General features: G+C 42.5%; 2 protein-coding genes across 5 annotated transcripts in view; both read right to left on the bottom strand.

Moving 5' to 3' along the window:
- mrtfba (myocardin related transcription factor Ba) overlaps nucleotides 1-11557 on the bottom strand; it is a 28157-nt gene extending 16600 nt beyond the window's left edge. For 2 of the 3 annotated variants that reach the window (XM_046069890.1, XM_046069892.1), the window contains exons 1-3: nucleotides 11357-11557; nucleotides 5482-5563; nucleotides 2944-3191 (exon numbers count right to left, since the gene is read on the bottom strand). In XM_046069890.1, coding sequence (XP_045925846.1) covers nucleotides 2944-3106 — 163 coding nt within the window. In that variant the 5' untranslated portion in view covers nucleotides 3107-3191; nucleotides 5482-5563; nucleotides 11357-11557. The remainder of the gene's footprint in view (nucleotides 1-2943; nucleotides 3192-5481; nucleotides 5564-11356) is intronic. The other variant, XM_046069891.1, reaches the window with a different exon arrangement.
- A 2710-nt stretch (nucleotides 11558-14267) lies between these two features.
- Nucleotides 14268-22825, bottom strand: ercc4 (excision repair cross-complementation group 4). Of its 2 annotated transcripts, XM_046069700.1 has the most exons (10): nucleotides 22521-22825; nucleotides 21300-21480; nucleotides 19451-19646; nucleotides 19090-19297; nucleotides 18329-18509; nucleotides 18119-18244; nucleotides 17903-18007; nucleotides 15679-16333; nucleotides 15461-15573; nucleotides 14268-15298 (listed from the first exon to the last, which is right to left on the bottom strand). In XM_046069700.1, exons 1-10 carry the CDS (start codon nucleotides 22695-22697, stop codon nucleotides 14559-14561), a joined length of 2682 nt encoding a protein of 893 aa, XP_045925656.1. In that variant the 5' UTR covers nucleotides 22698-22825; the 3' UTR covers nucleotides 14268-14558. The 2 variants fall into 2 exon arrangements, with proteins under 2 accessions (XP_045925656.1, XP_045925657.1); XM_046069701.1 differs by lacking the exons at nucleotides 21300-21480; nucleotides 22521-22825 and adding an exon at nucleotides 20695-20806.
- Nucleotides 22826-23084: the final 259 nt, after the last annotated feature.

The following is a 23084-nucleotide window of genomic DNA, read 5'->3' as shown; positions in this document are numbered from 1 at the left end:
CAAACATCAACTGCAGACACAAGATAATCACAAACAGATTAGATACAAGGTAAAGATAACGTGAAGTTAGGTGTAAACATAGTATAACAATAAACCTATATGGTGAATAACTAAACCGGCGCAGTCTACACATTGTCTTACCTAATGTTAGCGTCGGAAAACACAGCTCGCGCTGCTGTTTTCCAGCTCACCTACAGCTAGATATAATTCATCGTCTCTACTCTGACTGTTACACCAGCCTGCACTCGTAGCAACAGTTAGCTGTATGCTAAGTAGGTAGTTACCGTTAGCTGTATGCGCAGGTAGCTAACGTTACCTTTGCTAGCGATGAAAGTAACAAACCACCATCAAAATGATAAAAACCAGATTACCTGTCCAGCAGAAATAAAGCCACCACGCTGTGTCAGCCCCTTGGTGTTCCTCAGTTGTCGCTATCGTTGAAAAGCCATCCAGATATCACCCACCGGTCCGACCGCTTCGCTCGTCACGTCTGAGCGACCTGACCGGGTGCGCGCACGGGGGGAGCTCCTGTAGCAGCACGGCTGGTAGCCATGGCAGCGAGGGAGAGTGACAGCCACCCAGCCAATCATTGCATTCGGTCCGAATGACACGATTGGCCGTGTTTACTGCAGCCCTGAGAGGACTACAGACAGCCGATACTTTTATACTCTTTTTTTCAGTTTCAACAAATATGACAAAAAGTGTTTTAGAAGCAAATTGCCTACCCTGCCTTTAACGCGATAATAACACGTTAACGTGCTCAGCCCTACTAATAATAGTAATGCAAAGACAACCAGGGACCTCACAGTCAATCAGCCATGTGCGTATATGTGCAAGACGGTCTAATGAAGACGTTTTTTGAGTTGCAAAAGAAACACTTTGTGTTACAGAGATGGCTAAAACCATATAGGTGCAACAAGGGAGGGCGTGTGCTCCCACCCGTGACTCCGGTATATTTTTGAACTTCTGACTAAAAGACTGAATTCCAAAAATAATTCAAACGCATCAGTGCAGCTGTGATGGACTTCCTGTACTATAGACAAAGCAGCTCCTCAACAAACAATTAGACTCTATAGAGAGTTATTTACAGGCAATATTCACGATTTTTAAACCTCTTAAAATTCTGTGGAGGTAAGTTTGCTTCCAGCTTTGGAAAGCAGCTGATTATCATTTGGAGAGTAAACAGTGAATGACATTGAACATGACAGTAAACAACTGTCTGCAAAGGTTTCATGTGTCATTCATTGATCAAGATGAAGTCACTCACTCTTTGCATAAACTTTTGATTCTACTTGCATGCCTGTACCTATACTTTATTCCTGGTGGCAGACATTGTTGTTATTAATACCCTTATTGATTTCACATCATAGGCTACCATTCACTGGCCAGACTGTCTTTCCCTGTCACAACAATCTCAGCACTGAGCTTCGACGTCCCGCTCTGCTGACAGAGGAGCACTCCAGTTCTCCTCCTCTCACCCTCCAGATTCTCTGGGCTCACACCTGCATGCTAAAACCAATATTTTGGGGGGGGCAGACTCTGTGGTTGGAAGGGGATAGCTTAGAGGGTGGAAAGTATGAGGTGTTTGTTCTTACTGGAGGGGAAATGACAAAAGCTGAGATGATGAGGGGGCGCTACTACTGTTGACATTCCACAGAAAGTTTCCACTGTCAAAGACATTTTACTGCACTCTCCTGCGGACTACGGCAGAACCCAGGCGCACGGCAGCACAAAATTCTACAATTATCCAAAACATGGTTAATCCAGCCTGGAACAGCTCTGGCTGAACACTCTGCATTTGTTGACTGTATCTGACAAATGAAGATTTTTTTTCTGAGCACGGTGATCAATATTGAAGTGATTGCGCTGATCTCCCGACGCCATCTAAGCCATGATTAGGATCTGGCAAAGGCACCAGTGAATCTAACCCTCTCTTAAGCCTGGTAATCGCAGACCCATCCATCAGTGTCTGAGTCAGTCCCATGCGGCTGCCAAAATAACACCAACATCGTGAAGGTGACGAGGAGCAAAAATTGCAGGCTGGCTCGCATGATGAAGATCGTTTCCTCGCACAAAAGAGAAGCTGATGGAAGTTTCAGAGGTCGAGGACTCACTTTTATGGCCTGTTTTTAAACGTATTAGTTGATTCGACGAGTACGTGCCTGTGTGCATGAAGAGTATTTAAGGCTAAATATGGCAACCATACGTGCCCCATGAAGGAAGAGAACAAAGGCATTGATGCTAATTCTAGTTCATACTGTATATTAGCTGTTAAGCTTGTGTTTGATTTATGCAGATTGTATTTAGGGAGACCGCTGCTCCACATTTTAACCCTCTTTATGCATTCCTTGGGTCTTCAGGTACCCCGGACCATTTTATAACGTCTAATTAATTTGGTAATACCCTCAAGTCCCTTTGATTATTAGTGTTATTCCCACTAACACATTCCTTGATATCCGAAGGTTTTGATGAGAGCAACTCCGACAATCAATGATATAATTTTGTGCCAAGTGATCATTCAGATAAATTAGAAGCGGGACATAATTTGTAGCTCAATCTGTGAGACTTAAATAACCACTCTCTAAAGGTATGTGGGGACATTTGAAAGCAGAGCCAACATAAGACGCTGCAACTTCATATGTCATCGTCTTTGTAATATGGAATGATACTGACTGACTATTACTTTCATAACATGTTATTTAGGTTATATGTCATTTTATTTTACTTTATTTCTTAACAAATCATGAATAACCATCTTATACCTTCTTCCTCACTATTTTTTTTCTGCCTTTTTACAGTGTCAATCAGTCGTCCTGTCCATCTTTATTTTTTGTGCAGAAGGAAAAAGTGAAAATATATATCTCTTTTTCATCATGGTGGCCTGTTTAATGTATATTCTGTCCTAGCGTGCCTCGACAGGCTTGTACGGCAGCATGTCCTCACCATTTTTGCGTTCATTGAGCGGAGGCAGTTTCTGTGTGGGCTGCAGCGACAGCTCCTCCATCTCATGGGTCACTGCCTCGCTCTGGGGGCTGGGCAGCAGCAGACTCAACATCCCACAGTCCCCCTCTGCTCCTAGCTGGCCCTGAGAAGCCTGGGGCTCCATCCTGCCTCAAGAGGCGATTGGGGAGGGTCCCGGGCAAGCAACAGGGATTTGGGTCACCGTCCCTTTGGATATGTCTTGCCGCTACCTGTGTGGAGACAAGAAACAAGAAGACAGAATGAGGAGCTAAGAGGGAAATCTGGTAACTGGTTTAATCCTCTCACTGAAGAACTCAACAGGAGGAATACATCACCCAAGGGTATTTTGTGGGCTCCTCATGAACACCAGTAATGTCAGAATAATAATCATCATCCTGTTGGTATGACTATTTCACCCAACTGGTGAAATGCTAAGGGCGGCATTTCATTTCAGCCATCTGGAAGAGCTCAGTGGCAGCCCAAATTATTCGTTAAACGAGCTGGGGCGGCCATTACGCCGAATAATCACTTCAAACCACTGCTCATGAGAAACAACTGCAGCTTGTGCATGAATGTTCTCTCTGTTCAGAAAGGCTTCATAATCTGGAATATGACGTCGCTGTGGCGGTTTCATACAAGAGGGAACGGAAACATTTCGGGGAACAAAACAAACAGTTTAGTATCCATGGCTTCCCAGCAGTCTCTGAACCAGCAGATGACAGAATGCTCGGTCTGAACATCTATGCTATTTATCGCTCTCCAGCAGCACCCACATCCATACCAGGACCTAAGCGCTCTTTACTAACCATCCTGATGTGTTGCTTTTGGCTAAGCACAACTGTGTTCCCATGGCTGCTTCTACTTCTCCCTGTAGGCCTTTAAAGTGCCAAAGGCATTAGACGGCCCAAGGAGACTCTGTGGGACATTTGGTTTCAACACGTCTGACCGTTGTCCAATTCTGGTTGCTGAACATTGATGCCATGCTACGAATCCAAACCCAACAAATCCTAAAGACTATCTCTTGTTCTGCTTTTAAATACTGTATCATAATCTACAATAAATGCGTGTCTCAAGTAAAATATATTTTCACAGACACAAGATGTCTGCAATATTATTTTTCTGCTTTACGGATTTTTACTGACAAATTTAAACAGATATTCACCCGAATGTTTTGCTCTTTTACACTAAACGTGGTCCACAATATGCCTCTAGTATAAAGTAGGTTGAAAAACTTCCTTAGACTATGAGAAAAATCCCAAACCGTTAAAATACAGTCCTTGCAATGCAAATGGTATTTTTACAAGAATATATTTGAAATTTTCAACTGTGTTTTAATTAATCCAAATTAATTTTTTGAAAACTGCAAATAGTTAGCCCTAGCTGAATGTACATGTTATACATGAAGTCATAAAGGTCAAAACCATGCGCTTGTTATGAAAATACTAAATACATAAATGTCATAAAAAGTTAAGCAACCACAAAAAAAACAACAGCTCCTTGTGACATCTTAAAAAAAGAAGAAGTCAAAAAGGTGCTGAATTGACCAAAACTAAAAGCTAAAACCTTTTAGTCATATTTAGTATTTCCCTGCTATTTTCACACAAATCAGACACCACGTATTAACGTGGAAGTCAATCCCAGTTCACTTGGCACTTACCGCCAATATGAATTGGCGCATGGTGAATCTGGCGACCACTGCAAAATTACCCCACTCACTAATACTTGGCTTCTGACCCGTAGCCACTTTCTGGCTTCTTAATGATGATTGAGTGCCACTAAAGCGCCACGCTCCAGATGCATGTCAGACTTTGATTTTCAACAGTTTAACCTCAGAGGTTTTCTGTGAACGGGCTGCTGTACAGCATCTTTAGTGATTTACCAGCCTGTGCTCTGTAGCATATAAGTACTTCCTACAGATCACAATCAAATAGTGCATCCTGTGCTGTGAGGTCATTTGCTTTGAATGTTTTGGGCTCTGTCAAAGCTGTTAGAAAATGCGCTCTACATGCATTGACCCTGGTCATGTGCTAGTCATCTCTCTCAGGTGCTCTTTCAGTGAGAGCAGTCAGGTTCTCGATTTCACTCTTTGCTGCAGAATAATCTTCCTTTCCCTCAGGTTTTCTATCAAAAGGGCTTAAACTTCTACATAAAGATAAGTAGCACTTAATTCACATTTTAAGTATCTGGCCCTTAATGGAGAACAAATTTTCTTAGCTAAATGAGGTAGGTTAATGGTCCCCATTTTGATTGGGATCTAATAAAAGAGAAAGTCCCTCACTTTGGTGTTTAATTTGAAAGGATAAACTGATCCACGCTTTAGTCACATTTGCAGATCCTGAAAGTGTGTCAATACTGGTGTCACCCAATGGTTCACAAAGAAGTACACAAATACAGAAGAAGAGTGATAATCAAAAAAAACCCAAAATGTGTTTGTGTGCTTGCCTGCACATGGCTTGGAGGCTACCCCGACTACACAAAGGCAATAATAGTACCCCTTTCAATTGATAAGTTCATCCCTACCTGTAGTAGCAGAGGACAGTTAGGGAAAGAGGAAAGACAAGTCCAGCTAGTTTCTTGGTTACGCTAAGCCATGGATTCAAACCTGTAAGGGAGAGAAATGGAGCAACATGAATATCACAAATGGATCAATCTATCAAAGCTCTGGCCTCTAACACTACCCTGCACACCCAATAGAGCCTAGACTGCAAAGAAGTAGTCTGTTGTGTTGATTTTCTGTTTTTAAAGTGAGTTTCTGTAGGTAGCACTCTTTTCTGTCACCAGCCATGTTGTCTAAATGGTGTCTCTCTACCCAAAAAAGTAACTTTTGTCACTAGAAAGTCAAAATACATTTTCTAAAGATAAACCTTAAAAAGCTCTACTATTTTACAAAATGGATTAAAAAACAATCCCAAACACAGTGAAACAGTGATATTTTCTTACATGGCATCAAGACTTATGGAAAGGACTAACTACAAGAAACAAATGCAATATTAAAAAATATTATAATTATAATATTAAAAATTAACCTCCAAAAAAAACAACACTGATGTTGCTTGAATAGGAGTGTTTGAAGATAAGTAGAGAACAAAACAGATGACAAGTACCACTTAAAGATGTCTGAATGAAACTAGCCGACACTCAAGGCTGCATCAAGGCCTGAAAATGAATGTTGACAAGCTGCTAGGAAAACCTGGAGTGGTCTGTATGACACTGGAAGTGGACCCTCCGTGCAGAGACAATAGAAATGCTCGGTACTGATGACTAAAGAGCTGTAATGTAGCATCACACTGCAATCTGAGAGAGGCTCTGGGACTAACCAATCAAAATACATCACTAGATTAACGTTTGATTGATTTATCAATGACACTCTGGGCTGATAATGATCTTGTACGACACTTGTCAATTAGTCACTGTTTGTTTAGGTTCCACCCTGATTACAGCATCAACCTCATTTTTCTTTTTGCATGTAGATGTGCAGATTTCTGGAGATATTTTTGCCATTGACTTTCTGAAGTTGTATTTGTAAATGCTGAGTCGTTGCAGGTTTGCAGCAGAAAAAATAATCACACACTGGCACAAAAAAGCGCAAATTAAGATAGAGAGAGAAGAAAGGATGGAGAAAAGGCGTGACGACAGGATTCCAAAGGTTGGAGCACTACACTCTGTGTGTGAAAGGGAGAAACAAGGGTGGGTGAACAAGCGAATGAGAGAAAGGAGGCTATGAAAGAGAGAAGAAGGAAGAAACGACTGCCACGGCTGACGGGGCGTTGTGGGATAAACATCGAAGTTGCCCCATCTGAATCAAAGAGCAGATCCAGATGGCAGGCACAGCGTGTTGCTCTGTCCTGGACTCTTTTAATGGCAAGGGACAACAAGTACCATGTGTTTCATCAGAGGCCAATGCAGACATACTCTAAATACAAGTAGGGCTGAAACCATTCATCGATTAATTCGATTCATTTAATCCACATAACGGACTTTTATTACTATCGCACTTACCTGTGTGAACACGACGTGATTAAGAGTTTGCAAAGTGGAAGAAGAGAGAGAAAATAGCGAGGGACTAAGAAGAAAGTGTCCAAAGTATGGATTATTTCAAGCTAAAACAAAACAGCAACTCTGTGATGTCAGTCTGCCCACTGTAAAATTAAACTTCGTATCCTACCGCAACAGCACGACGGCACCTGATCAGAAAGAACCCGGTGTTATGCCAGCAGACCACAGACAAGGTAACAGTAACTTTAGCATTTAACTGAAATCATGATTTGAATCATGAGTTGAAGGCTAGCAAAAGTAAGCCGCAATCCTCAGCTGTAAATGTACACCCGTGCGTTTGTTGTTCTCCGCCTGGTTGGGCCGTGAGTTTGGGTTGTAACGTCACAGTCAAGAGTTAACTTACACAGCTGATCTCATCATCGCTGAATTGATGAAATAATCTGTAGAAGCTTCGAGTACTAAAATCATTGTTAGCTGCAGCCCTACATACAAGTAAACACAGTACTAGAGTCAAAGGTGGGGTCAACAGTACAGAAAGAGATTGAGCATCTGCTACTCATGTTTATGCTCAAGTATCAGTATTACTTTCAGGTTTCAACAATGAATGACCACTCACGGCTATAAAAAGGTTTGTATAGGTCAGAGCTTTATTATTCGGCAACCAGGAAGTGCTGTCTTTTTTTGCCACTGGGTGTGTTTGGTATTTAAAACCTGGCACAGGTGATGTGCAGTGTCACTACAGCAGCACTACGTGCAAGTCGCTCATCAACATCGTACAGTAGCAAACACAGACTCAGTAACAAATGTACCCATCCCTTCGCTGTCAGCACATAGTCTGCTTCCTCACCAGCAAACTGAAATCTGCCCAACATGTCTTTCCTTGTTCATTTGTTAAGACAAATGAATGAAGTCATCACCATAGATTAAACTTTATCAACAGCATCAGAAACCAACAACAGCCCTTTATGGCATTTGAACAGAGTATTATTCTTGACACAAAACAACAGTGTTAGGAGAGAACACAAACAAAAGTTGTCTGAAGCAACAAAAGTTAATTTTTGAATAAGATAAGATTTACTGTCATTTTACCAGACATACCACAGTAGTACAGGAGAATGAATTAGCGTTTCCCTGGGATTACTAGACACAACAGAAATGCGTGTATCACGATAAAATATTTGATATCACAAGTTTAAAGGCTGATTTTTGCTCCTGAGTGAAAGTTGAAGAAACCAGACAGTTAATTGTGGTTTTGAAACTTTTTCTTTATGGTCAGAACTTAAAGCCAAACAGTGGATAACTTAAATTTGAGGTAGAACGTTCAAAAACAATTATGATCAAATCTTTTTTTTAACAAACATGCATGTGTAAAATTAAATAAAATCTTTTTTCATACCCTTTTTCCTCAACAAAATAAATATCTTAATAGAAAAATTAAGTGCTAATTCATTCATGATTTATATGAATTCAATCAAACATTTTTTGAACATTTATTGAACATTTGTTATATTGTTCTTGAGGAAAATAATATTGCGATGAATGAATTAAGCAACCTCACAGCCTGTGGAATAAAGCTATTTAATAGTCTTGTTGTCCTGGTTTTGATGCTCCCGTGCTGCTTTCCTGATGGCAGCAGTTAGAAAAGTTTATGGAGCGGGTGTGATGGGTCTTTAACAATGTTCTCTGCCCTTTACCGGCACTGGCTCTTTAAAAGATCCTCGACAGGAGGTAGGAAGACTGCAGTGATCCGCAAAGCTCTCCACACTATCCTCTGCAGAGCCTTTTTTCCCCCGACACAGTACAGTAGGAAGACCTAGCAAAGAGTTTGTGGAGCGCAACTGCCATGGAAAGATGGCTTGACCAGCTTGATGTACTGGTCATATACTGGTCAGATGTGGAAAGTCAGTGGCCACCGCTTAACACTCAATCACAAGCCCCAACAAATTGACAAACAACGCCAGCTTCCGATCCCCACACTCTCACATGAACCGTTTAATGAGATATTTTATTCATGGGACACCAACAATGCAATTACTCATCACACTTGAATTAAATGGTGGTTTAAAGCCATTTCTGCACACTCAAGGCATTGCTAGCATCTCATGCCAAACCAAATTAACCAGGGTGGATTATATGATCAACTGAAAACAAAAACTGGCTTCAGGTTTCATCTGAGTTTTCCTATCTGGAGCACTAGAGGATCAGAGTTCAACTACGTGATCGTCTGAGTCAACACGTTTGCAGTATGATGGCAGTATCTGGGTGTGTCCGCAAGCCTGAGGCTGTTCCTTCTCTCTCTCACCCTCATAAAGGCCTAGACGTTTGCAAACAAATCATTCTGGAGCCATTCAAATGAATGGGAATAATTACAACCACAGAACTACGGATACACAATAGTAACAAAACACAGAGAAGCCACCCACTTCCCACTCTCTGCATACTGACGAGAAGAGGTCATGGGTCAACTTTACTGCAAATAGCCTAGGCCTGGGTGTGAAGCTTTCCAGTGATTAAGTACCCACAAGCACTCTCACTCTCTCTCTCTCACACACACACACATTCATTCAACTGACAGCATGCGATAACGGAAAACTGCAGCCTTGGTCTAAGAGCTAATAAACCATGAACAGTCGAGGAGGTCTGGTTTCTGTTAAAGGACATAAACATAACACTGACAATTGTCTATTGTCTATTCTCTAAGAGCGTGTGACGAAACACTGAAATAATCTATGTGCAATGTGGTAGTTATTTACATGTGCAGTTTTGTCGGATTTGTATTGTACAAACAAATTACATCATAAACATTCTAAACACACACAAGCATACAGCATGAGAACCAAACTAAAGTTTGAGTCTGCAGTTTTCTGGGCCTTAAATAGATCACTCTACTAGTCCAACAAAAATGTCTTCTTTTATCCAGAGATAAAACACAAATGATGTCATCTCTGTGGCTCATTCCCTAGAGTCACTGTTCCCACAGACACGTGTGGTGTCATCTCCTTCCTGGCTGGCTGCCTTTGTTGAAAAGACCTTTTAAAAACAGTACAAAATGACTGGGCAAACAAAAAAGAAACTAACATGGTGGTTGGAAGCCAAAAACCATGGGACTGTCACACAAAAGACAAGAAGAAAAGATGGACACAGCAACTCAGCCAAACTTCAGCAGCCTTAATGTGAAAGAGCCTAAGTTAGAGTGCGGCCTGCAGTGAAGAACTGCGTAGGCTAGATATGTAAAGTAGTTACTGGGAAATTAAAATGAATCTGCCCAGGGTGGCACGCTTTGCTGTGGGTGGAAAACTCCAGTGTGTCAGTACCAATATCTCCTGCAACTCAGTAGGGTATTAGAACATTTTAAAAATGTGCCTAAATTCAGACAAAATCCAAGGCTATAAAGTGCAAAGAAGTCTGCATAAATTGTGATATTCGGTTTCATTTAACTCGCCACGGGGACAGAGACATGGAAACCCTAGTCTGAAGTGATGTGAGCAGACAGTCTTCCAGCAAACTAATCCTGTAGTGAGAGGTCGAAATAAGCTAAACACACTGGGATGTCTGGCTTACAGCCTTCTGATGATTACATTCCCATCCAACCATATGCTTAGTGTTTTAGTTAACGCTAACAATTCACACATTTCAGCGCAGTCTTTTGCCTGGGGCCGCCTTTGAAACCACCACGTCCTGCCTGTCTGTGTGACTCACACACACCGCGACCTGTTCGGATTTGCTGCAGAACTGCCTCACTTTCCTCACTTCAATCGATTGGAAGGCACTAAGATAACATCATCGGGTGTGTGCAAGGAGAGGGGCATCATTACATGGCGTGTGAGGCTACTATTACTTGAGTAAAACGGCTGCCAACCCACAATGAAAGTGGATGTTATACCCTAGCAGAAGGAGAGCGTCCTGTTCCAGGAGTAATATTAAATGAATGAATAAACAGACACCACACTTACAAATAGTAACGTGACAACTAGCTAGTTTAAACAGCGAGAGTACATTTTCTTGGGGCAGTATTATTTGCTGACATGGCTGTCTGCCCCACCACAGCTAGTGTTATCACAGTGGTGGGTGGGTGTGGGATAAGCTAACGCTGTGTAGATACTTTAAATCTGACAGGTGAGTGAGTTGCAAGCAGTGCTAATCATAAAGGACGATGAATCGGCTTCCGTGGCCGCCATTCCTAAAGCTAGAATAACATCTGGAGAGAAGGTACAGTCAAATCCTGGTTGTAAAAGCTTTGCTGTGTAGTCTTACCAAGGCTCGTCTCCTGTCTCTGTCTGCATTTCACGAACGCTCCTCAACAACAACCTCCTTACAGTTTCGCTAGTTAGCTCGGTTTAGCTAACCCAGGCTAACATGCTAAAAACAAGACAGCGCCGCCCCGGCTCTGTAGTCTTACCGAATAACAGGCTTGAAAGCGGGATCTGTCCGAGCCCAGGTTCACAACGAGATATCCATTAATGCCAGCGGAGCTATCTTGTGTGTGTTGTTTTTTTCCTGTAGCTGTGAGATTGAAGTTTATTTCGCGGAGTAAAATGGCTGCGACTGGTCTATGTTCGGATGCAGAGTGACGTAATGACGCTGTGGGATAGGAAGCCTTGCAGACAGGGGGGGTGGTCAGGTATAGTATGAAGTACCCGGGAGCCTGGCCACGTTTTTGGTTCGTATTTCTACTAAACAACCTGGAAGCTGGACTGCATAACTAAAGAGGGTCTAAGAATTAACACGTCAAGTTAAATTGTACTGTCAAAGCTGGAAGTTGAAATTTGTTACCTGAAAAGGCTGAACGTTTTTATTGCATTGCCCTGCACTGCTTTAACAACCCGGAAGCTGACCTGCATTACCTAATAATTACCATAAAATCTTGAATCTTCGCAGTAATACTACTGTAAAAGCTGGAAGGTGGCATGAATTTCCTGAAAATCCTTTGTATTTCTATCAGACAGATGAACTGAATTGCACATCACTTTGGGACAAAAAACACATTGGCCTAAAGAGCTGAGGTTCCAAAGTATTAAGTGAAAATGTAAAAACGTGAAATAAATTGCCAGGATTAAGAACCAAACTGCATTGTCTAAATAAACTAAGAGCTGACATTCATTCACAGAAAGCTGGGATCTACTACAGTATTGGCAATAGTTTTTACTTCAATTGTAAAAAAAAAAACAGTACAAGTAAAGTACCAATCTCCACAAAGATAGCAAAACAAGGTGATGTGTGTTTATTACACAGAGGTAAGAGTTGAATTGCGAATTCCTGCCTCATGGCTGTACCAAAGACTCCATGTCCCAGTGACTCCAAGGACTACAGACCTGTGGCACTGACCTCCCACATTATGAAGACCCTGGAGAGACTGGTTCTAGAACAGCTGTGGCCCATGGTCAGACCTCTTCTGGACCCCCCAGTTCACCTACCAGCCCCGACAGGGAGCTGAGGACGCCATCATCTTCCTAATCAACTGCATCTACGCTCACCTGGACAAGCCAGCGAGCACTGTGAGGGTCATGTTTTTTTTACTTCTCCAGTGCTTTCAACACCATCCGGCCGGCCCTGCTGGGTGAGAAGCTGACAGAGATACAGGTGGATCCCCCCCCTCCTGTCCTGGACTGTTGACTACTTGACTGGCAGACCACAGTGCGCCTGCAACACTGTGTGTCAGACAGTGTGGTCAGTAACACTGGGGCCCCGCAGGGGACAGTCCTCTCTCCCTTCCTCTTTACCATCTACACCACAGACTTCAACTACCAGTCGTGCCATCTTCAGAAGTTTTCTGATGACTCTGCTGTGGTTTGATGTATCAGCAAGGGTGACGAGGCTGAGTACAGAGCTGTGGTGGGGGACTTTGTCACATGGTGTGAGCAGAACCACCTACAGCTAAATGTGACAAAGACTAAGGAGCTGGTTGTGGATCTAATGAGAGCCAAGGCACCAGTGACCCCTGTTTCCATCCAGGGGGTCAGTGTGGAAATTGTGGAGGTTTACAAATACCTGGGAGTGCACATTGACAATAAACTGGACTGGGCCAAGAACACCCAAGCACTCTACAGGAAGGGCCAAAGCCGTCTCTATTTCTATCTATTGAGGGCCATCAACATCTGCCGGACGATACTAAGGATGTTTTATGAGTCAGTGGTGGCAATTCTGCTGCTATTTATTCACCGTACTGTTTTCCATTGCAAATCTTTAATATGTTAATATTGTACATATATATATTATATTATATTTTTCTTTATATTTTATATTTATAGCCTTATATTTATTTATTTCTTTATCTACCTTCTTTCTATTATTTCTATTCTTAATGCCATCATGTGCAATGTGTGCAACTGTAACACAAGAAGTTCCCCTCGGTGATCAATAAATTATTTCTGATTAGGATTTGAAAAAAAATATTATAGTATAAAAGGTAATAAGTAGCACACATGTCCTTAAGCAGACCATTTTTATATTTGAATTTCTGTAGCTAAATGGATGAGGGAGCAGAAAGGGAGTTTGATGAAAAGGAGACAGACAGAGGTAGATTTGAATTCTGAATTAACCCTGAAACAACTCAAGGTTTGAATGTATTTACAGTTACAAAAGGACAGAAGTATCAACTGCCCAAAAATAGCTCAATATCAATCCATCAGTTACTAAAGAGGAGCAAACTGCTTTCATGTTTAATCAGATAACCTCATCTGTGTATAACTTTATCTGGGTAAAGTGCTCTGTCATTGAGACAGAGAGCAAGAGAGAGACCTGTAAGAAGAAGACACAAAGGTAGGCTGGTCCTCACTAGCAACACAAAGTCCCCGAACTTAGGAAGTCCACCTTCCTCCACTTTGAACCTTATAAATGGAATGGATTGCAGAGGATTTAAAAACTTTAATGTCTCTTCCCACTGACTGATTTTAAGCTTAACATTGCTAACAACTGACCAGAGTCATCACCATCCATTCTCTCTGCAATTCGTTTCTAAGGCAAGACAATGATGTTAAAATCTTAAAACAAATTATGGTGAAATATAATGTAAAATATAAAAAATATAAAATTTAATGTAAATGCTCTGTATAGCACCATTCTAGTCTTCCGACCACTCAAAGCGTTGTTACACTACATCGCATTCACACATCAATGGAACAGTTCAGTGTCTTGCCCAAGAACACATCTACATGGAGCCTGGAGGAGCCACAGATTGAACTGCCGATCTTCTGATTAGTGGGCAACCTGCTCTACCTTCTGAGCCACAGCCGCCTCCATGTACCCTTTAGGGTTTTAAAAATGGTGTTATTTGTGAAAGCTTTATTTTGAAACAAAGCATACACAAAACAAAATATTTAAGGATTTTTATTTTATCAGAATGCAATTCTTATTTTAAAGTTATTTTAAAAATCTAATAAATGTTCCACTTGCAGAGTAGTTTACAAAATACAATAGAAAAACCTGTATTATTTCTGTCCATTCATAGATAATACATATTTCACTGTTAATGGCAAAGACTCATATTGACTAAAATAAGGTCTCCATTGTTCTACAACGCCACTTCCATCCAGCTTTAAAATGCAAAACTAATCCTAATGATAGGAAAATACATTTATATAAGTCAGATGTTTAACTGCCCATCACGTCAGTTTGGCCTTCTGAGCAGGAGCAGGGACATCCGCGACATTATGCAGAAACTCATAGAGCAATTTAGCGCTGTTAGCATTCCCGAGTATTTCTGCTAGTTTGTCCTGGCTGAGTTTGGCTAAATCTGCCAAGCTGTCTGCATTTTTTATAAGAGCCCTATAGTTTTTCATATTGACCCCAGGTATTTTCAACAGGAAGTCATAAGGTCCTGGGTTGTAGAGGGCTGCTGATTCAGCCACCATGTCTGACTCGGCTGTGACCGCCTGAGCTGCTGCAGCATCTGGTTCAGAGCGACCTTGCTTTAGATCCAGGAAGAGCTCAGCTGTGGCGTGTGGGGACGGGCACCAGAGTATACGGAGCCTGGGGAAATGCAAGGTGAGTAAGGTGAGTTTTGAAGAAATGTCATTAGACGAAATCTCATGACGGAAATCTGATCGGGCCATTAAGGAGAACGGTTTCGCTGGGTCAAACTCAATGAGGAGCACTGGTTTTCTGTAGTAGCGGTTCATGGAGACACACTGTGTGTAGAGGCGGCCGCTCTGCAACGAGCCGATCAGATCGCTGACGCTCTTGCGCTCGACACACGTATCCGGGGTCAGGATGTAGTCGCCGACTTCAAGAGTGACAGGGTCGATGTCCAGCCCACGCCGGTGCAGCAAGGAGGGCAGCTCACTGCGGAACTCACGCATGTCCACAATGACTCGTGAGGGCTCTTTGTGTTGCTCCTGGCCTCCTGGTAAATGGATCGAAAATAGAAATACAAAAATTATTATTACACTTATAAAAAAAAAAAAAATATTGGAATAAGAGAAAGGAAACTGTACAGAAAATTCAAAGAGAATCAAAAGATAGTGAACAAATCTAGACCTTTCAAAAAACACTAAAATAGACATGCCTGCTTTGCGCGTGTTGGTGGTGGCGTTGGCGGGCTCTAAATTTCTAGCAAGGTCCAGGTTGGTGTCTTCTCGCCCCTCCCTCTCCTCTGGGATGACCATAGTAGCTTTTTCCCTGCAGAGAAACACGTACAAGCACCAGTGAGAAGCCGACGCTTCAACAGAACTAACACCAACAGATACTCTGAATGTGCTTTGAGGAGAAAGAGATGGTTCTGACCTGATCAGGTGTTCAAAGGCTTTCTTTTCCTTAGACAGCGCCGTCAGGTACTTCTGTTCTTCTGTTGAGCCTCCATAGATGAGGAAATACACCCTAAGTGGCTTTCCGGGCCGGCTAGCTTTGTGGATCTCCAGCTGGCGGACAAAACTGAGTTCAGCGTCGTACAGCACCACAAAACTGGGCTCTACCTCATGCAGCACCCGGGTCAAGCTGTGGGGGTCGGTGAGGCCTTTCAGTGGGTGAATGACAGTCAGCGGCTCCTTTAGGATGCCATAGTAGGCATCCGATGACAAATCCATCTTCAGCTGTTCTTCCTCCCCTACATCCTCATCCGTCATGTCATCCTCATCTCCACTGCTGCCCATCATCGCTGCGTCACCTTCATTTTTCCCCATCATCTGGGTCAGGGTCAGGGATGGCCTTTTTTTACTCTTTGTGTTTTTTTTCTGTGCAGGCTCCTTGCCCTTGGCTCCCTTTTTAGGCCAGCCTTTGCCCTTTTTGTGCAAGTCAAGGTCAAAGGCGGCGGCTGCAGCGGAGTCCCGTTTAGCGATCGTGCGGGCATACAGTCGGTTAAGCAGCCACTCAGAGCCGTGCCTGATGTACTGCTGCAGCTGGGCACAAGTCCTGTCATCACTGGCACAGATCAGCACACGACCTGGGGGTGACATTAGGCAGTTACACAGATACACATGTACCAGAGTTAGGTGAGTGTGTGCACACCCTGCTGTTAACTGATCATCATCTACGTGGCAAATAAATAAACTTTGTTGATAGTTGTTCATATTGGAACACAGATGTAACTAATATTAATAATGTGGCTGCTTTCCTTTACATGTTAATACTGGTGTTGTACTTGTTGGCTCACTTGTAGGGCTGAACGATTTTGAAAAAATATCTAATTGTGATTATCTTGACTGACACGGCAATTAAGATATGATTTGCGATACTAGAGGGACTGATCATATTTACATCATTATTATTCTCATTTTCATTGAAAATGTGATTTTTTTTCAAGGATCTGTGCCAAAGAAAATCTGTGGAACGTGATGTGTGACTAGGACATCTCTACAGCACAACACTATTTATTTAAAAATGGTATTTTGACATAAATATTGCACCTCCTGTGATTGCAGTAGGCCATATTGCGATTTCAATAAAAAATTTAATAATTGTTCAGCTCAACTCACTCCGCATGGCTTTACTGTAGTGGTTCCTAACATTTTTGTGAGACGTACCCCCCACAGCCCTTCCAGATGAACTCAAATACCCCTTTATCGACACCACCATTTAGCTCAAACTAGTGATTTAGTGAATGTCAATGAACGTATAATAATGAATGTATATGAACAATTTGTTCCACTTCAAAGAAAGAAAAAGAGCCAGATGTTTCGTGCTCCGACGAGTGCCAGTCCTGACACAGGGGATGCTTGTTGTGTATGGGCAGTTGGCAGGAATGAATTCCTTACAAAGAAAGCTACAGGAAGTCATTATGTCACTTATTAATAGATTTCCTTTTAAACTGTTTTTAAGCTATTTGAACAGTTTATCCATTTCTTAAAGCTAACTGTTTCAAACATTCATCCATCACTTCTCGCTAACTGCATCAACTTCTCTGCTTGCTTGCAAGCTAGTGTTCATGCACTCTCAACACATTGTGTTCTGGTGTTACAGATGATTCAATATGTGGTAGAATTTTTTATTTAAAATCGTGATCTCTGTTTCTGTCAAATTACTTGAGCTACTCCACATTATTTCCATGTACCTCCAAGCATCTACAGAAGTAATGTATTGGGAGAAAGCCCTAGTCCATATTTTCTCCAATTTCAGGGCGATTAGTTTGCCTTCCCTGTGTATAATGCAAGTAAAGTAAGTGTATGTAATGTGTGTATGATGTGATGTACGAAGCACAAGGCAGTGAACCAGGACAAACCAGCACACCCTGAGGAAGACTTTGTGAAATGTCAGCTGTGTTTAGGCTGGCCTCTCTTCCGGTTCTAAATTTTAAATCTAATTCAATTTAAGGATTTTATCTTCTTTGATGCTTTTCCTATGTCAGTGCTATGTAGTAGGTTAGAAGTTAATAGACCACCTTTGGGAAACTAAAAAGTAGTTTCTGTTAAATTTCATGTTAATAGTACATTACTTTAAATGCAAATCTATAGAGATGACATACACTGTTGACATGGTGGACCTTTTTAATGCTTTAACAGAACTGAGCTCTAACCTGGTTCACGTTGAGAGCTCTTGTTCTCCCTCTCAATCTCCTGCAGTACCTCAGACAGAGCCGCCCACTTTGGGCTCTTCTCCAGCACCAGTTCCCGCTTCACCTCTGAAACACGCGTGCATGCACACACACGCACACAGAATGTTTAGTAATTTAGTAAAAACAGAACACACACAAGCTGATAACATTGCTGAGATCTGTTCACTGGTCAGCTACCTAAAGCAGAGGATGACTTCTCTGCCTCCGCTCCTACTTTGAGTTTCTTCTTGCTCTCTGGGATGCGGTACACTCTACTCCTGGCGTTCACAAACATGGAGGTACTGGAGTCGAGGAACAACCACCCTGACGGTTACAAAAACAGGCACGTGCAATCAAACATGGATGATTGATCCCAAAGATTAAAGCAGCTAAGTACTTCTAGTTTACCTGAATTGGATCCAAAGATCTTTTGGCTGGAGCGCAGCGACTCGAGCAGATTGAGGAAGGTGACACAGTCATACTGGGTGAGGTACAGCAGGAGAACCCTCAGCACTTTCAGGTCCTGGACCAGGGCCTTGGTCTTTGCTCCCAGTTGATGCCACAAGGGGTCCAGGTAGTGATGGATGGTCTAGATGGCAGGACACAACCATAAAAATTAAAATTCAACTCACTGGAAGGGCATTGCAACTATAGTATTAAGGCAAAAACAGAAGGTGTGTTGTTATATAGTAAGTCCTAGTATTACTGGGATCCTCCTGTTATTTGTAATGATTGCAAAAATCATCAAAAGGTCCATCTACTACTTAAAATTACCTGTAATATTTAGCCAAACACAAAAGACATCTGATGGTTTTACAAGGTAGATTGGAGCATAATAGAATAGGCAACTCTCCCAAACTCTTTCAAACATGTTTTTCTACTTATCCATAGAGACTGATGCAGGCTGCATGGCAGTGGAAGTTATCAATTAGAGCTTTAATAGTATTTTTGAGTGCAAATTTTTGGAGGCTCACTTTGCTACTTAGTATTAAACGCCCCAATCCATCATAAGAATGTCAGCTTTGTGTAGTTTTGAGTCTGTTCCCATTACATTAGGCCTAGTAAAAAAATGTAATTTCCATTCAATATTTTAATCATATATGTTCTAGAAGTGTAAACAAATTCAACGCCAAAGCAGCGTAATCTACATCATTAACACAGTGACGGACCTTGTCGAAGGCATTGCCTAGCGTGTTCTCCAGGGAAAGGTCCTCGGCCTCCAGGGTGGGGTTGTAGCGCTTCAGCTCCTTCAGACAGGCGCTCATGATATCCATGATGGAGCTCTGGATGGCCCTCATAGCTGGTGACAATGACACATGGAGCTCCACCACCTCCGGCTTGTGCCTGTCCAGTGCTGTGTTTACTGACGCTTGAAACCTGTTAAAGGAAGCGAGTTAAGAGAGCAAAGGTGAAGACGGATGAGGGAAGAATGCAGTCTTTATTAATGTTGTGCATTTCATCCGTGCTTTTACCTGCTATGATGTGTCTAAATGTCTGTTGTAAAAAAGGGTCTATTACGTTCCATCATACCTGGGCCACAGGTAGAGCTTCTTGATGAAGAGGTTCCTCATCACACGCTCCACCTGGCAGAAACCCGAGGAGAAGGCCGTGGCCTTGTCAGTGAAGGCTTTGATGAAGCCTGTCTTGTTCTTCTGTCTGAACAGACGAAGGATGAAGGCCTCCTGACACGACTCAATGATTTTATGAGCACGATACACCAGGATGCCTGAAGGGGTGGAACAGAAGGATAGTCTGTCAAATGACTATTATCTAAGACATTGATTTATTGTGTTAGCAATATCATACATAATTATTATCTTGGCTTTAGCGATTGTCTCTCTTGTTAGTAGTCCACATTTAAAAGACCTGTCAATCAACTTGTGAATGACAGGATGCTCCAGTGAAGTGTTTTGAAATGTTGGTGGACAGGGCTACCCTTGTGTTTACATTTGGATCACCCTTTTAAGATTACTCTGAAGGTTCTCAGTCATCCAGGTCATAGTTATCCAAGGTCAAGGACAACTGGACTTGGCTGAAGATTCTAGAAGACGTTTCGTCCCTCATCCAAGATACTTCAGTTCTGACTGACTGGTAGGGAAACTCAGCTATTAAACCTCTGTGGGATCTTTAGCTAGGATCGCCGATAACGCTGGTTCATTAGTGCTCCTGGCTGTGGTAACGACAGTCATCATGGTCGTTAGAACCACCCGTGGCCAAGTCTGAATGACCATCATTGGTATCTTCACCTGAGGCCAAAGGGAAATGCTTGCTGTCCACCAACATTTCAAAACACTTCATTGGAGCATCCTGTCACTCACAAGTTGATTGACAGGTCTTTTACATGTGGGCTACTAACAAGAGAGACAGCAGCTAAAGCCAGGATAATAATTATTTATGTCTAAACACCACCTATTTCCAGTACAACAGAGGATTCTACAGACAAAAGCATGGCTCTGCCATGGGCTCACCAGTGCCACCTATTGTGGCTAACATCTACATGGAAGAAGTGGAGAGAAAAGCTCTCAACTCCTTCAGAGGAACAGCACCGAGCCACTGGTACAGGTATGTGGATGACACTTCGGTCAAAATTAAAACCCAGGAAGTGCAATCCTTCACAGAACAAATCAACTCTGTGGACAGTAACATCAAGTTCACACGAGAAGGTGTCCACAACAACAGTTTGGTCTTCCTGGACTGCGCTGTACACATTGAAGAGGCAAGGAGCCTGCAAATTGGGGTTTACAGGAAACAGACACGCATGGACCAATACTTACTTTTTGATTCCCACCACCGACTGAAACACAAGCTAGGGGTCATCAGAACCCTGCACCACAGAGCAGACCACACTTCCCAGGAAACTGAACAAGCATTTCCTTTTGGCCTCAGGTGAAGATGCCAACGATGGTCGTTCAGACTTCATTACAGGTGGTTCTAACGACCATGATGACTGTTGTTACCACAGCCAAGAGCACTAGCGAACCAGCGGTATCGGCGATTCTAGCTAACAATCCCACAGAGGTTTAATAGCTGAGGGACGAAACGTCTTCTAGTTTTTCTTCAACCAAGTCTAGTTGCCCTTGACCTCAACCTTCGTTGGCTTTTAAGATTACTATTGTTCCTTTATAACTCAAATGGACAATGCCCTTGCTTTTTACCAGGCCCAAGCCAACAGATCATATGTTATACATTTAGTTAAGCTAATAATTAATCCGTCATTTAGGCAATTAAAAACACATTTTTAAATAATTTTAGTGATGACTTATAGGATGCAAAGTACAAGTACACAAACAAATGTTCCCAAAGACTAACTGAGGCTAATAATTGTTGGTAATACATAAAATTACACAATATAACAAAGCAAACAGGGCTCTTGTCTGACCTGATATGAGATGGGCAGGGATGCGGTCAGTGAGGAAGTCGACCACCAGGATTCTACTGGTGACAAACAGCACTCCTCCCCCCGTGTAAACATTATAGCGCTCAGTGCTCTGGACATCGCTGGTCACTGTCCTGGGCAAGTGGGTCACACCATCCACTCGCAGCAGCTCTGTGAAATACTCCTGAGGAGGGAGGACGAGAGAAGTGTGTTGTTAAAGGGTGGTGATGGTGCAGTGGATAAAACACATGCCTTTGGTGTGAGAGACGTGGGTTCAATTCCCCACTGTGACACATCCACCAATGTGTCCCTCAGCAGGACACTTAACCCCTAGTTGCTCTTAGCAATTGTAAATTGCTTTGGATCAAAGCTTCAGCTAAATGCAAGTGTCAAACCTTTACACACTGGTTGCAGCAAGAGGTACCTGTAAAACTCTGAACTTCGATACTCAGTCGGGAATTAGGGAGGCTGTAATCTTTTGTCTCTGTGAAATCATCTTGCCTAATGTAGTATTTAAGTCCACCAAACAGTAACTGTGTGGGAAATGCTAAAAAAGCGTGACTGACTACAATTTTATTATGGGATATGTGATCCTACAGTACAACAGGCTTGGCTGCTCGCTCTGAGGTGTGACACCATTACCCTGGGAAAAAATAAATACTGGACACGGGAATGCAACGAAGGGGAGATGTACTGTGAGAGGTATCACAGCAGTGTCGTTCATGATGACAGATAAGCTATGTGATGCATGTAAATAGACCCTTTTCATAGCAGACATTTTGCCATGTCATTGGTAAAGCAGGTCAAGTCCAGGTGTAAACAATAATAATAATTATCAATGGCTCCATTCCATTAAGTGTCCCAGTAAGCCACGAGGGATCATGCACTAGAACTGGCTCATCTAAATGGAGTGCAGCCATCATTAATATTAATTCCACCTGTGCTGTTCCTGCTTTGACAAGTCAAAATCCCTGCTGCGAAAAGAGTGCATTGTTCCTTTATATCGGTGGCTATGGATTATTTTGCAACAGCCACCATATTGAAATGTTAGAACACAATTCTGAAATCTACAATGTTCTTCACGTGTGAAGTCACAGTTTGTGGTTTTGCCGATAACCAACAAAAACGTCTGTATTTGCCACGTTGCTGTAACAAAGCCATCACTTAAGATGGGGGCAAGTTAGGGAGCGTCCCTAAGAGTCAAGCTAGCCGTGTGTTCCTCACCTGCTCAGGTGGGGTTGTGTTGAGCAGAAGGACTAGGCTGTCCTGCTCCGAGTAAACCCGCATAAACTGCAGCAGAATGCGGTCTATCCCCATCCCCTCCGCCACCACCAGCAGCCCGTCGCAGCCGAAAAGACTCAGAAACATCTCCGTCTCAAACTCCAGCAGCGGCCCCGCCATGTTGGAGCTGCAAAATACAGAGTTTCCTCTCACTGCCCGAGATAAATGTTAGCTAAAAGCGACAGAAATCATTGTGAAACAGCTGGACACCGGGCGCTCGGGTCTGTTGTTCAATATTTTGATGTTGCACTTCCGGTCACGTGACACTAAATACAAATGAGGACGTAAAAGTGCGTGACATTTAAGACCAAGAGCGCCATCTAGTGACATGGAGGATTGTAGCAGGCAATAAAACCAAGCAATTAAAACTTGTCAATTCTTATATAGGTTATTTGACGGTGTCAGGTTATTCTTTATAAACTGTGCTCTGTTTGTACACGAATCTGGTTGTTGATGGTTTATTTATGCAACCAGTGTTTTAGTCTCCTTCTTGCTTTATCTCTCTGT

Source organism: Micropterus dolomieu, linkage group LG14 (genome assembly GCF_021292245.1).
Source record: "Micropterus dolomieu isolate WLL.071019.BEF.003 ecotype Adirondacks linkage group LG14, ASM2129224v1, whole genome shotgun sequence".
NCBI lineage: Eukaryota > Metazoa > Chordata > Actinopteri > Centrarchiformes > Centrarchidae > Micropterus > Micropterus dolomieu.
The sequence above is the reverse complement of the archived record's forward strand: the minus strand, read 5'-3'. Positions and strand labels throughout refer to the sequence as shown.

Bases quoted from the DNA above. Each gene is read 5' to 3' on its own strand.
- ercc4 (XM_046069700.1), bottom strand. From the start codon at position 22,697: ATGGCGGGGCCGCTGCTGGAGTTTGAGACGGAGATGTTTCTGAGTCTT. The intron at 18,008-18,118 runs GTAGCTGACCAG...CGCGTGTTTCAG, and splicing joins GAAGTCATCCTCTGCTTTAG to AGGTGAAGCGGGAACTGGTG. The intron at 16,334-17,902 runs GTTAGAGCTCAG...TGTCACCCCCAG, and splicing joins GAGCTCTCAACGTGAACCAG to GTCGTGTGCTGATCTGTGCC.